Here is a 12652-nt window from a genome sequence, read left to right on the forward strand (position 1 = left end):
GACACTATGTTCAGGGTTCTGAAAATGAATCCCAAATACAGTTTTCAGAATTCTAAAGTGGAAATGCTTTCTTACTTGTCAGGATGGGTGTGAGGGTCAACTCACAATGGAAATGTAAACTATAAAGTGCCATGCAAGTTTGAGGTTTGTGGGTTGTTTTTATTTTGCATATGTATATATTACATGTATAATTGGTGGGGGGAGCATAAATATTCTGCTTGAAAGATCCTTTGCCCTTCAGTAGTTCTCAGGTGTTCATGATTGGATGGCCTGTGGCACTGAAAACAAGAATTCCCTTGAAATCTTCCATCATCTCAGATGACTGTTGTCTTTAGAAAGGCCCTGTTTGCAAGGTTAGCTCTTTGGTAGGCAACTGTGGACTAAAATGGTAAACCATTTCCTACACTGATATAAAACTTTAACCTCAATGACAAGAGTGCCTCACTGTGCCTAAACTATACAATGTGGTTTCTGTTGAACACCAGCTTTCTTTTCGAGAGTTGGGAATGCGACCAGCCCCCCCCCCCCCCCCCCCCCCCCCCCCCCCGTGAAAACTTTGGCCACTGAGTCTAAGGAGCTTCCTTGGTAGATAACACTTCACAAAAGTTGTTACTGTTGTGGCGCTGTTGTGCTGGAGGAATTAAGCACATCCTGTAGGACTCCACCCAGAGGGGAATTTTGAAAGCTTGTACCTGATATGTTACAAATTTCACCCCCATGCATCTTTTCCCTTTATTGATTTGCTTTGTATTCTTTTGCTGTAATTTATCCTAATCAGTAGAATAACTATATTCTGAGTCCTGTCAGTCCTTAGCAAATCATCGAAACTGGGCTGGTCCTGTGAACTGCTGACAATCACAGTGACAATAGTTGGAACCTTCCCTAAATTTAAGTTCCCAGGTACCAGCCAGGAACCAACCTTGCAAGTAGACATTTCTAAGTATAGCAGTCTCATGTCTACTGTGTTCTCTTTTTACAGTCTTTCTATGACGTTTGTGCTCTTTGTTGTTAATTGTCATAAAGGAAATTATAATTTGTAATTTATATTTTATAAATATATTTGCGGTTATACTTTTAAATTTATATACTTTATTGAGTAGGATAATTCAGTCTATGGACAATGTGCAGTTTTCCTGTTTTGCAGAGGAATGGTGTAATTCATTCATTCAACAGATATATTAAACTTCTATATCGAGTGTTTTTATTGGAGTTTAAACTGTAGTGGGAATGACTGTGTTTTTCCAACATGAATTATCCTGTGTCATTTGGGTATCCGTCATTCAATTCAATTCTGCCACTAACTAGCTGGACGTAGTGCAGGCCACACACACCATAAAGGAGCTAGGTCCCACATGACTGCCCCTATTTCATTAGCCACCTGCAAGTCCCAGGTGCCCTAAAGGTTTTTGCACTTCTGGCCACTCAACTACAAATTAAGGAGTTCACATGACCCTTCCTCCTCACGTTTATTAATTTGTTGGAATGACTCAGAACTCTGGGAATAATTATTATCACCCCCCCCCTTTTTTTTTAAACTTTTAGAGAAAGTGAGCAAGCAGGAAAAAGGTAGAGGGAAAGAGAGAGAAAATCCCAAGCAGGCTCTGCACAGAGCCCGACTTGACTCGGGGCTCTATCCTACGACTGTGAGATCATGACCTGAGCCAAAATCAAGGGTCAGACATTCAACCCATTGAGCCACCCAGATGCCCCAGTTATAGCTTTTTTTTGTTTTTTTTTTCTCCTTTTCTTTTTATAAAGGATGCAACTCAGGAACAGCTAAGTGGAAGAGATATATAGGGCAAGATGAAAAAGGGCTTCTGTGACAACTCTGGAACTCCTAGAACCTTACTGTCCAAGAGTTTTTATGGACATTTCATCATGTACTTATGATTTATTAAATTATTGGCCATTAATAATTGAACTCAGTCTCCAGCCCCTCCCTTCTCCCTTCTCCTAGGGTTAGGGTGTGGGGCCAAAATTTCTGACTCTAATCACTTGGTTGGTTTTTCTGGCTACCAGCCCTCACCCTCAAGTTACTAGGGGGTCCCACTATTAACATAACAAAGACTCCTGTCACTTAAGAAATTCCAAGAGTTTGTGAATCTGTATAAAGAACCAAGGGCAAAACTATGTTTTTTATTCCACAGGGCATACAAATAATAAATATATAAAATGGGGTAAGTTTTTAAAAAAGAATTAAGGAGATAGGCTGACAGAAGGACGCTACTTTTGATAGGGTAGTCAGGGAAAGCCTTACTGACAGACTTTTGAGCAGATGACTGAATGGCCTGAGACAGGGAGCAGATAAACATAGTAAAAAAGCATGAAGTGTACTGTGGATTTTAGAAATCTAAAAGTTGGTCAGTATAGCTGGGAAATGATGAGGGGGCAAAGGTGGTGTGGACAAAGAGTGGGAGGGAATCAAGTCAGGGTTAGCTTGGGGTCAGACACGTGGGGCCTTAAAAGCCATTGTAAGAATTTTGGATCTTATTCTGTGATGGAAATCTGTTGGAGGGATATAATTAGGGGTATTACTCAAATTAATTTACTGTTTTAAGTGATAATGATTACTACTTGGAGACAAAGGAGATGTGGACAAGAGTGATTAGGAGACTGTTAATGGCAGTCCAGACAAAAGATCACAGTGGTGTCAACCAGGGTATTACTAGTGGAATTGATGAGAAATTGGTGAGTTTCTGGGCATACTCTGAAGACAAAGGCCCAACAAGATATACTAAAAGGTTAGATATGGGATGTATGAGAAATGATTCCATCCAGGGGTTTTGACCTGAGCAAGTGGGTAAATGGTGGTACTGATGGTTGGGTGTGCTGGGAGAGGAGCAGATTTTGGCAGTTGGGTTCAAGAATTTGTTATAGACATGATCTGAGGTACCCTTATTGACATCCAAGTGGAGATAATGAATAGGAAGTTTAATTTTGAATATAGAGTTCAAGAGAGGGACTTCTGGATTCCATATTTAAACTTGAAAATTTCACAAATAGAGGCTTTTCAAAGCCCTCAATGTTGCTAGGATCAGAGGAACCCATGTAGATGAAAATGGAATGAGATCATCAAAGGAATTAATGTAGAAGAAAACCAGAAGAGGTGGAAGGACTAAGCTCTGGGGCACTGCAGCATTTAGAAAGAGGAAAGAGAGAGAGCCAGGGAGATTCTTAGGAAGAGACCTGTGTATCAGGAAAACCAGAGTGTGGTCTAGCTTCTAAGGAAAGTGTTGAGATGAAGTGATCTGTATCACATGCTTCTGAAAGGTCGCCGAATTCAGCAATATAAGTCATTGGTGAGGTTGAGCTTTTTCTCTGACTTGGTGAAGACTCAAGTGTGATTGGAAAGGGTTAAGAGAGTGAGGTGATTAAAAGGCGGCAGCAATTACAAATAATTATTTTGAGGACTTTGTTGTAAAAGCTGAGAAATGAGGCAAGAACTGGAGGGGAATCCTCAAATTTAGGAAAGCTTTTGTTTTGTCCTTAATGACAATGTGAAAGATCTAGTGGGGAGAAAAAGCATCAGGAGGGGAAAAGGTTTTATAGGAACCAAGACTGAATAGTAGATGGAGATAGGTCCATTAAACAAACTTCATTCCTTGTTTCAAGGGAGGGAAGGCAGGTTATATGAGAACAGGTGTAGTTAGGCTGGTGGTTCTCTTTGGAGATCTGGTTAATTGTTCAGTGAATCACCTAGAATATGGTTCCCCTGATTCTATAAGGGGAGGTGAGATAGGCAAGTCAACTGTTTTGAACTTCCGTTTCTCTTGTCAAACAAGGAAGTATACTAGATTGTTTCTATGGTTCTTTCCAACTCTTAAAAATACTACTTTTCTAATCCCTGAAGTTTATAACATCCCCAATTGTTTTTCTCACTTGGAAAAACTGGCTACTAAGAACACATACTGTTTTTTCTAATTATATTGCTATTCTTAGGTGTTTACCTAACACTTTGTCATCTTAATTTAAAAAAAAAATTTTTTTTAACCTTTATTTATTTTTGAGACAGAGAAAGACAGAGCATGAATGGGGGAGGGGCAGAGAGAGAGGGAGACACAGAATCGGAAGCAGGCTCCAGGCTCCGAGCCATCAGCCCAGAGTCCGACGCGGGGCTGGAACCCACAGACCGCGAGATCGTGACCTGAGCTGAAGTCGGACGCTTAACCAGCTGAGCCACCCAGGCGCCCCAAGTCATCTTAATTTTTAATTGTACAGTTCAGTAGCGTTAAGGGTGTTCATATTGTTGTGAAACATCTCCAGACTTTTTCGTCTTACAGAACTCTCTCTCCATTAAATAGCTCTCCTTTGCAACCTCCCTGGTAACCACCATTCACTTCCAGTTTCTATGAATTTGACTACTTTAGGTACCTTATGTAAGTAGATGGGGCGCCTGGGTGGCTCAGTTGGTTAAGTGTCCAACTTCAGCTTTGGTCATGATCTCATGGTTTGTGAATTCGAGTCCCCCATTGGGCTCTGTACTGACAGAGCAGAGCTTGGAGCCTCCTTCGGATTCTGTCTCTGTCTCTCTCTCTCTCTCTCTCTCTCTCTCTCTCTCCTGCTTGCTTTCTCTCTCAAAAATAAATGTTAAAATTTTTTTTTTAAGTAGAATCATGAAGTATTTGTCTTTTTCTGGACTGGCTTATTTCACTAAGCATAGTGTCCTCAAGGTTCATCAATTATGTAGCATATAATGGGATTTCCCTCCTTTTTAAAGCTGAATCATATTGTATATATATACGACATGTTATCCTTTACTATTTTTATTAGACACATTTGTGTGTATATGTAATGAGTTGCCAGTTTTGTGTTTCTTGGTTTAATTTTATTTCAAAATAGTTCTTATAAATAATTTTTGCAAGGCCATTTTATTTTCTGTCTTCCTTTTGCTTTTGGCTGATCTGTTACTCTTTCTATGCTTTAAACTGCTGGTAGCAAATGAGGACATTGACCCAACCCATTCGTAGTAACTGTGACTTTGCTTAAACCCAAACATTCAAAATGAGATGGCTGACTTAGAAAATGGAATACATTTTTAATAGCTTTTCAAAAGAATTTCATTATAACTTGAATCTTTATATAGAAAGTACTTTCATAATTTGCTGACCCAACCTGAGCAGTATTTTTATGATACATATGTGACAAATTTTGTTGAAAGACAAATCTTTTCTCTACCCGGTTTTATTGAGAAATAATTGACATGCGTCACTTGCCCAAGTTTAAGGCATACAACATGATGGTTTTACATATATTGTGAAGTAATTACCACAGTAGGTACAGCTAACATCCCTTTTCTGATATAGATACAAAGAGAAGAAAAATAATTTCTTTTCCTTGCGATGAGAACTTTTAGGATATACTGTCTTGACAACTCTCCTATATATCATACAGCCATGTCAGCTGTGGTCATCATGTTGTACATTACATCCTTAATACTTACAACTGGTAGTCTGTACCTTTTCACCACCTTCCTCTAATTCCCCTTTTTCCCAGTTTTTCAACTCTGGTAACCACAGGTCTGATTTCCTTTTCCGTAGAGTTTGGTTTTTTGTTTGTTGTAGATTCTACATAGAAGTGAGTTCATACAGTATTTGTCTTTCTGTGTCTGACTTAGCATAATGCCTTCAAGGTTCATCCATGCTTTTGCAAATGGTAGGATTTTCTTGTTTTGTTATGGCTGAATAATATTCCATTGTATATGCCACAACTTATTTATCCATTCATCCATCCATGGACACACATTGCTTCCATGTCTTGGCTATTGTAAATAATGCTGCTATGATATGAACATGGAGGTGCAGAATGCTAGATTGTATCATAGTTCTATTTTTAATTTTTTGAGGATCCTCCATATTGTTTTCCATAATGGCTCTGCCAATTTACGATCCCAGGAACAGTGCACAATGGTTCCCTTTTCTCCACATCCATGCCGGCTTTTGTAATCTTTTTTCTTTTTGATGATGACCATTCTTAACAGGTGAGATGATAATCATTGTGGTTTTAATTTACATTTCCCTAATGACTAATGGATGTTGAGCATCTTTCATGTACCTGTTGGCCTTTCAAGTATCCTTGGAGAAATGTTTCAGGAGGGATAAATTTGGAACTTTTAGTTTTATAAGAGCTAGTAGGCAGTGAATTTAATGAAGATGGTTTATTTTCATTTGTTTTGGTTTGGGTTTTTTGGGTAAATCCTCTATGCATAGTTCTGTTAGTATCTGTGCAGTGTTCAATAATTCTAATAAAAATTGTTTTGAACATCTTAAGTGAATATACAGGTGATTTATGCTCATAAATATATATTGTTAAGGAATACTTACTAACCAGTGACTTTGAATGGTAGTTGTTAAACAATAGGATTCTAGTAGGTTGTATGAAGACCTAAGGTTCTCTGTGAAAAATCATATTTAAAATTAAGCTAAGTGACAATTTGTGGTGCTTTGTAAGAGCTTTAGCAGTTTTATATATTTTAAGAATTGAAATCTTACCCTGTTTTCCAGTCATCTCCAAAACCTGTCAGTTTTCCAAAAAGTTTGAAAAATGCCAACTCTTTTTTTTTTTTTTTATGTTTATTTTTGTTTTTGAGAGTGAGAGAGACAGAGCACAAGCAGGGGAGGGCAGAGAGATAGGGAGACACAAAATCTGAAGCAGGGTCCAGGCTCTGAGCTGTCAGCTTGGAGCCTGATGTGGGGCTTGAACTCACAAACTGAGATCGTGACCTGAGCCAAAGTCGGACGCTTAACCTGCTGAGCCACCCAGGCGCCCCGAAAAATGCCAACTCTTAATCCTGTCCATGTGAAAACACTTTTTATATAGACTTAACGTTGATTTCCTTGAGTACCACTTTGAGACTTCACTCCTATACCCCTTCCATGCTCTTTGCCCTCTTCTTTAGTTTTCATAGCCATAGTGTGTTCTGTATTTGTTTTTAAATCAGTGGGAAAATTGCATGATTTTACGTGGAAATAGTCTTTGGTTTTTAATAGAATGCAGATACAGTGTGGTCATTGTGATTGTTTATTCCAGGAGGTTGTTTACCGTTATTGTAAATATTCATTGTCCCTTTGTACTTTTCTGGATGTAGATTGTTCTGGAGCTGTATAGTATAATTCTCCAAAGATAAGAGTTGAGAACTTACTTTGCTGTGGTTATTTGAATAAAAAAAATGAATGAGAATTTTGAACAACTAGCAGTTCTGTCTTCCACCCTGGCTTTCAGCTTCTCCATTACTTCCCCCACTCCCGGTCTGCCTACCAAGAGGAAGTCACCTACAACTAACAACATGCCACAGTTAGCATCCCTGCACTGAAATTATGTGGAACGTAATCCCAAATTGAACAGAATCCCATTCATGACAGAATGAATGGAAATAAAATTTTCATTTGTGTGGAAACAAAATTTTATATTTTTGGGTATTTGATAAGCTTTAATGTTTTCTAATTAAACCCCCTCTTCCACCTTTTTTTCTTAAGTAAATGTAAATTTTTTGAGGCAAGGACTATGCCTTTCTGTTTACTGCAGAGTCTTGGACATTTGATAAATATTCAGGGAGTATTTAGTTGAGTGGGGATAGATTAATTCAGTCATTTTGTAACAGTTTCAGATACTATAGAAAATATTTACTTTTCTGAGTATATTTTACATTACATTTTTTTTAATTTTTTTTTTTTAACATTCATTTTTGAGAGACAGAGAGAGACAGAACATGAGCGGGGAAGGGGCAGAGAGAGAGGGAGACATAGAATCTGAAGCAGGCTCTGGGCTGTCAGCACAGAGCCTGACACAGGGCTCGAACCCACAAACTGTGACCTGAGCCGAAGTCAGACGCTTAACTGACTGAGCCACCCAGGTGCCCCTTACGTTACATATTTTTAAGTAAAATATATTAAACTTAATTGTGAGTATATTTAAGTAATTCTGTGCACTATTCATATTCAAGGTGTGTGAACATTATTTCTTTTTTATAGTGTCTGGCAAATGGCTATATGTAGTCAAATGTGAAACACTTTGGAAGTTTTATTATTTTAAAGTAATATTTGAATTCTGTTATATAGTCAGTGGGCTCTGTTTTTTCTGTTATCTCCATCAGTGGAATATGGGCAATACATGAACAAATGTGTCTATGTATTTATATCCTATTGGCATTTTAAAATTTGAAAAGTAATTTCTGTATTTTTATTTTTCAGAAGAGCTTAGCCGAACCTTCAAGGTCTAATGGAAGTGTGGCTCGCCATTCCTCATCTCCATATGTAGTATATCCACCTGATAAGCCTTTCCTTAACAGTGATCTACGACGCTCTCCAAATAAGCCTACGTTTGCCTATCCGGAAAGTAACAGCAGAGGTAACAGAGCCTAACAAAATAGATTGGTTTTTTTTGTTTGTTTGTTTGAATAGAGCCTAACAAAACAGATGGGGTTTTTGTTTACCCACTGCTTAAAAACCGTTATGTCTTCCATGTATTTTTAAAATTAGAGGAAAATCTATTTTCCCCTTCCTGTTTCTTCCCTTCTCAAAATATAGTACCTTTCTTCTGTTTATTGATCGTTGAACACTATCTTCCACCAAATCATCAAGGCTAAATACTTTGGGAACTCTGGACTGCTCTGTCATCTGTAATATCAGTCAGGGACCAAAAACTGGTGTTTTGCCTCTGAAGTGTCCCAAAGACTTATTTGTTCTGTCTCTCCATTCGCATTGCTTTAGTTCAGGCTCTCATCATCTATTGCATAGGTAATTGTAATGCACTCCTACATGATTGCTTAGCCTGTGGTTTGCCTTTCAGCCCCATTCTTGCCATTTGCTGTTATCCATCATCTCTCCCACTTAAACAAATTTCAGCACCTCCTCATGGCTTACATAACAAATTCGTAGATTTTTCATAAACTTGACTCAATATACCTTACCAGTTTCATCCCTTGCTTCTCTTCTGTTCTTCCTTACCCATACATCCTTCGCTCTGGCTTCTTTGAAATACCTGCATATTTGTTCGTGGAGCTTGCCATCTGTATTAGCTTTCTTGCTGTCTTAACAAATTACCATGATTCAGCAGCTTTAACACAAATGTATTATCACAGTTTCTGTAGGTCAGAAATGTGGATGGGCTCAACAGGGTTCTCTGTTTAGGGCCCTACGCGGCCGAAAGCAAGGTTTTGACTGGGCTGTGTTCCATACTGAAGAGTCTAGGGAAGAATCTGCTCTCAGCTCATTCAGATTTTTGTTCAAATTAAGTTACTTGTGGTCATAGAGCTGAAGTTCGGTTGTCTTGCAGACTTTCAGTCAGTGCTGGATTTTGCTCCTGGAGGCTGTCTGCATTCCTTGCCATGCTTTCTTTATGTCCCCCTTCAGCAGTGGTGGGTCAGGTCTCTCTTCATGCGTCATACACTCTGACTTCTGCTGCTGCATCTTTCTAGCCACAGCTGGGGAAAATTGTCTGCTTTTAAGCGTTCGTGTGATTGGTTAGATTGGGCCGACAATGAGGAATAATCTCCCTATTTTAAGGCTTGCAACTTTAGTAACCTTTCCCGAAGTCTTTTTTGCCATATAGCAGGTATTTAGAATTTCAAGGAGTAGGACATAGCTATCTTTGGGTGTCCATTCTGCCTTCCACACCAGCCATGTGTCGGGCTTACAAGTCTTTCTCATGCTGTGCCCTCTTTTTGAAATCTTTCTGTTGTAAAATTATAGATGTTATTGGATTGATACAAAAAAAAATTATAAAAGCTTAATGAATCCTAATTAAACAGTTCACAACACCATGATCTGAAGGGATAAAAGAAGCCTGTTTACTATCTTACACATTATATTTTCTTGTGTTTACTTTCCTCTTCCATCACCGTTTTTGCTCTTCTCTCTCATATTCCTTAAAACCACTAGTGACGCACAAGCAGAATTTAATATTATTGTTAACACACTGGTCTAAATACTAAGTAAACATTTCCTGACTCTCTGCTCCATGAATAAATCTGCCCCGTTTAACTTTTCTTACTCTTTCATTCTTTAGTAATTACTTTTCTCTGAACTTATCTTAGAAGTTTCTTTATATAGAAGTAAATATCAGAACTGGATGTAATGTTGTAGTGGGAGGATTGATTCCTAATTCCTAGACCACGTATTCATGGCAGACCTCTGTTGGCATGATTATTGTGTGTGTGTGCTAAATTATTACTAAATCTTACTTGATTCTTCTCCACTGTGGGCTTTGTAGATTTTTTTGTGCTTTTTTACCATATGTTGTTTGAATGTTTTGCAAGTTTTATTTTTTGAAATTGCCAAAGTCTTTAACTGCTGTGTTCTGATGAGTAGCACTTTATCAGTTGCTCTAATTAGCATTTTCTTTATTATCATCATCTTTGAGACACCGTATCCTATAAATAAGAGGTTTCTAGTTAGTAAGTTGAGTATCGAATATATTAAAAAACACCAGACTTTGGGGCACTTGAGTGGCTCAGTTGGTTAAGCATCCGACTTCACCTCAGTTCATGATCTTGTGGTTGGTGGGTTTGAGCCATGCGTCGGGCTCTGTGCTGACAGCTCAGAGCCTGAAGCCTGCTTCAGATATTCTCTCTCTCTCTCTCTCTCTCTCTCTCTGCCCCTCTCCCACTCATGCTCTGTCTCTCAAGTCTCTGTCTCTCAAAAATGAATAAATGTTAAAAAAAAAACAAACCACCAGACTTCTGGTTAAATTCATTTTAGTAAACACTTTTGAAACCTCATTATGGCCTAGGTTTTTACATTGGTGACTATACTTAAATATTATTATCTACCTTGTACTGTACTACACAATCAGTTCACAGTTTACAAATGTCAGTTTAACCTATATGTGGTTGAAACATAACACTTCTTTTATGTAGAGAATCATTAGTAAATACACTTGGCCTAGTACTAGTGATTAAACACAAATTTTAAAACAGCAAAATGTGGTTGTGTGGTAAAGTGAATATATTTCATTTAATTTTCACAGAACAATTATATAATTATATTCAAAATGTACACATAGAGTAACATCTCAAATATGATTAGTTTAATATGTGATATTATAACTCTTTACTCATTCCACATTTTCCCCAACTGTTTAGTGGACCCTCAAATATTTATTGAATGAGTTAAGTCTTATTTTGAATAGATACTCCCTATTAAAAAATTTTTCTTCTTTACATGTAATAAACGCTTTTCTTTTTCTTTTTCTTTTTTTTGCACTAATACTTTAGGGGAATAAAGACTTGTGATTCTTCTTAAGTTCTAGTTTAATTTTTTCATTTGATAAATTACCATTTCACTTTGCACTCTGCTAATAACTTTGAAAATATAATTTGACTAATGCCATAGAAAGGGATAATTAAACTATGTTTCTTGTAATTCTCATTTTCATACTCATTTTGCGTTTTAGTTAGAAAAGAGGTGAACAAGAAATTGGAAGTTATTGGTGCCTTCAGAAAATGTATTGTCCTTGGAGCCCTTTAAAAAAATGGTAACTAATGTATGTCATTCCAAAAAAGTTTAACCTGTTGTTTATGTTATTAGTTTAATGCATTTCAAATGATGGTAGTATGCAGAATGGCTTCGACATTTGAAGCAAGGTAACCAACTACGAGGCAATACTACTAGCCAGTGCTTCCAAACCTTTCATTTCATCATAGTACATGTGGAAAATGAAATGATCCTACATGTACAGCTCATGGAGGTAAACTGATGGGGCTGATGGCGCCTAGTCTGGTATCTTTTACGGTGCCAGGCCACTCATGGTTGAGAGCTTAGAGAGAAACAGTCTTGAACTATTACAAATTTGTGTCACACTTACTGGAAAAAGCTCAGTATTCTTGTGATCAGTGAGAGGAGTCAAGTTATGGCTATGGTGTTAGGTATTAATAACAATTTACTGCCCATCTGTTCTCCTGAAGCATTTGTTCTCAAATTTTTTAATCCAAGAAACCCTAATAAACCCATTACATGTTTGCATAAACATTTTAATGAAAAATAACTATTTTCCAAATTTAAAAAATATACTGTTAAGAGTGGCATTGTTTTATTTTATACTTTATAAATCTACTTCTGGCTTCATAAAAGACAGCTTGATTCTCCTCTATTTTTGCATTCCATTTGTGTTGATAAGTTGTTTTGATTGAAGTATGAAAAAAAAAATCTGGCCTTACACAGATGTGTAGGTAGAAAATAAAATAGTATTCTAATAATTTTTCCAACAATTTGTGGATATTTTTATTTGATACTACTCTAAAACGGGGCCATTGGTAGTTTCTTAAAATTTAGTTGCATTGTGGAAACTGAAAACATTGGTGAATTTTTCATATTCTGGGATCTCAGGGCCACGTACCCGATTAACTAGGAGGACTGACCTCACAAGTTTCAGAAGTGGTTCTAATTATGGCCGTGGCTTATTACAGTAGAATCTGAAGGAACCCAGATGCAGGCTTCTAAATTTCTCTCTTATGGAAGTCACACAGAAAGACACTTCTTCCTACAGCTGTAAACTGTATGATGTGTGCAGTGTTTCTGCCCAGGAAAGCCCACTTAAGGCTCAGACACTATGGCTTTTAGGTCACACAAATATTTGGCGCCTGCACAGTCACGCTATTCACCATAAAACACATTGTTTTCACAATCGAGACAGGCTTGCCCAGAAGGATTTAGTGTTA

At 37.6% G+C, this 12652-nt stretch overlaps 1 protein-coding gene across 1 annotated transcript in view; it reads left to right on the top strand.

Moving 5' to 3' along the window:
* The window catches only part of CEP57 (centrosomal protein 57), a 41114-nt gene that overhangs the window by 6760 nt on the left and 21702 nt on the right, over positions 1-12652 (top strand). Inside the window, exon 2 of the mRNA XM_015067442.3 lies at positions 8187-8343. Within this exon, the coding sequence (XP_014922928.2) occupies positions 8187-8343 (157 nt within the window). The remainder of the gene's footprint in view (positions 1-8186; positions 8344-12652) is intronic.

The sequence above is a fragment of the Acinonyx jubatus genome, chromosome D1 (assembly GCF_027475565.1).
Source record: "Acinonyx jubatus isolate Ajub_Pintada_27869175 chromosome D1, VMU_Ajub_asm_v1.0, whole genome shotgun sequence".
NCBI classification, from domain to species: Eukaryota; Metazoa; Chordata; class Mammalia; order Carnivora; family Felidae; genus Acinonyx; species Acinonyx jubatus.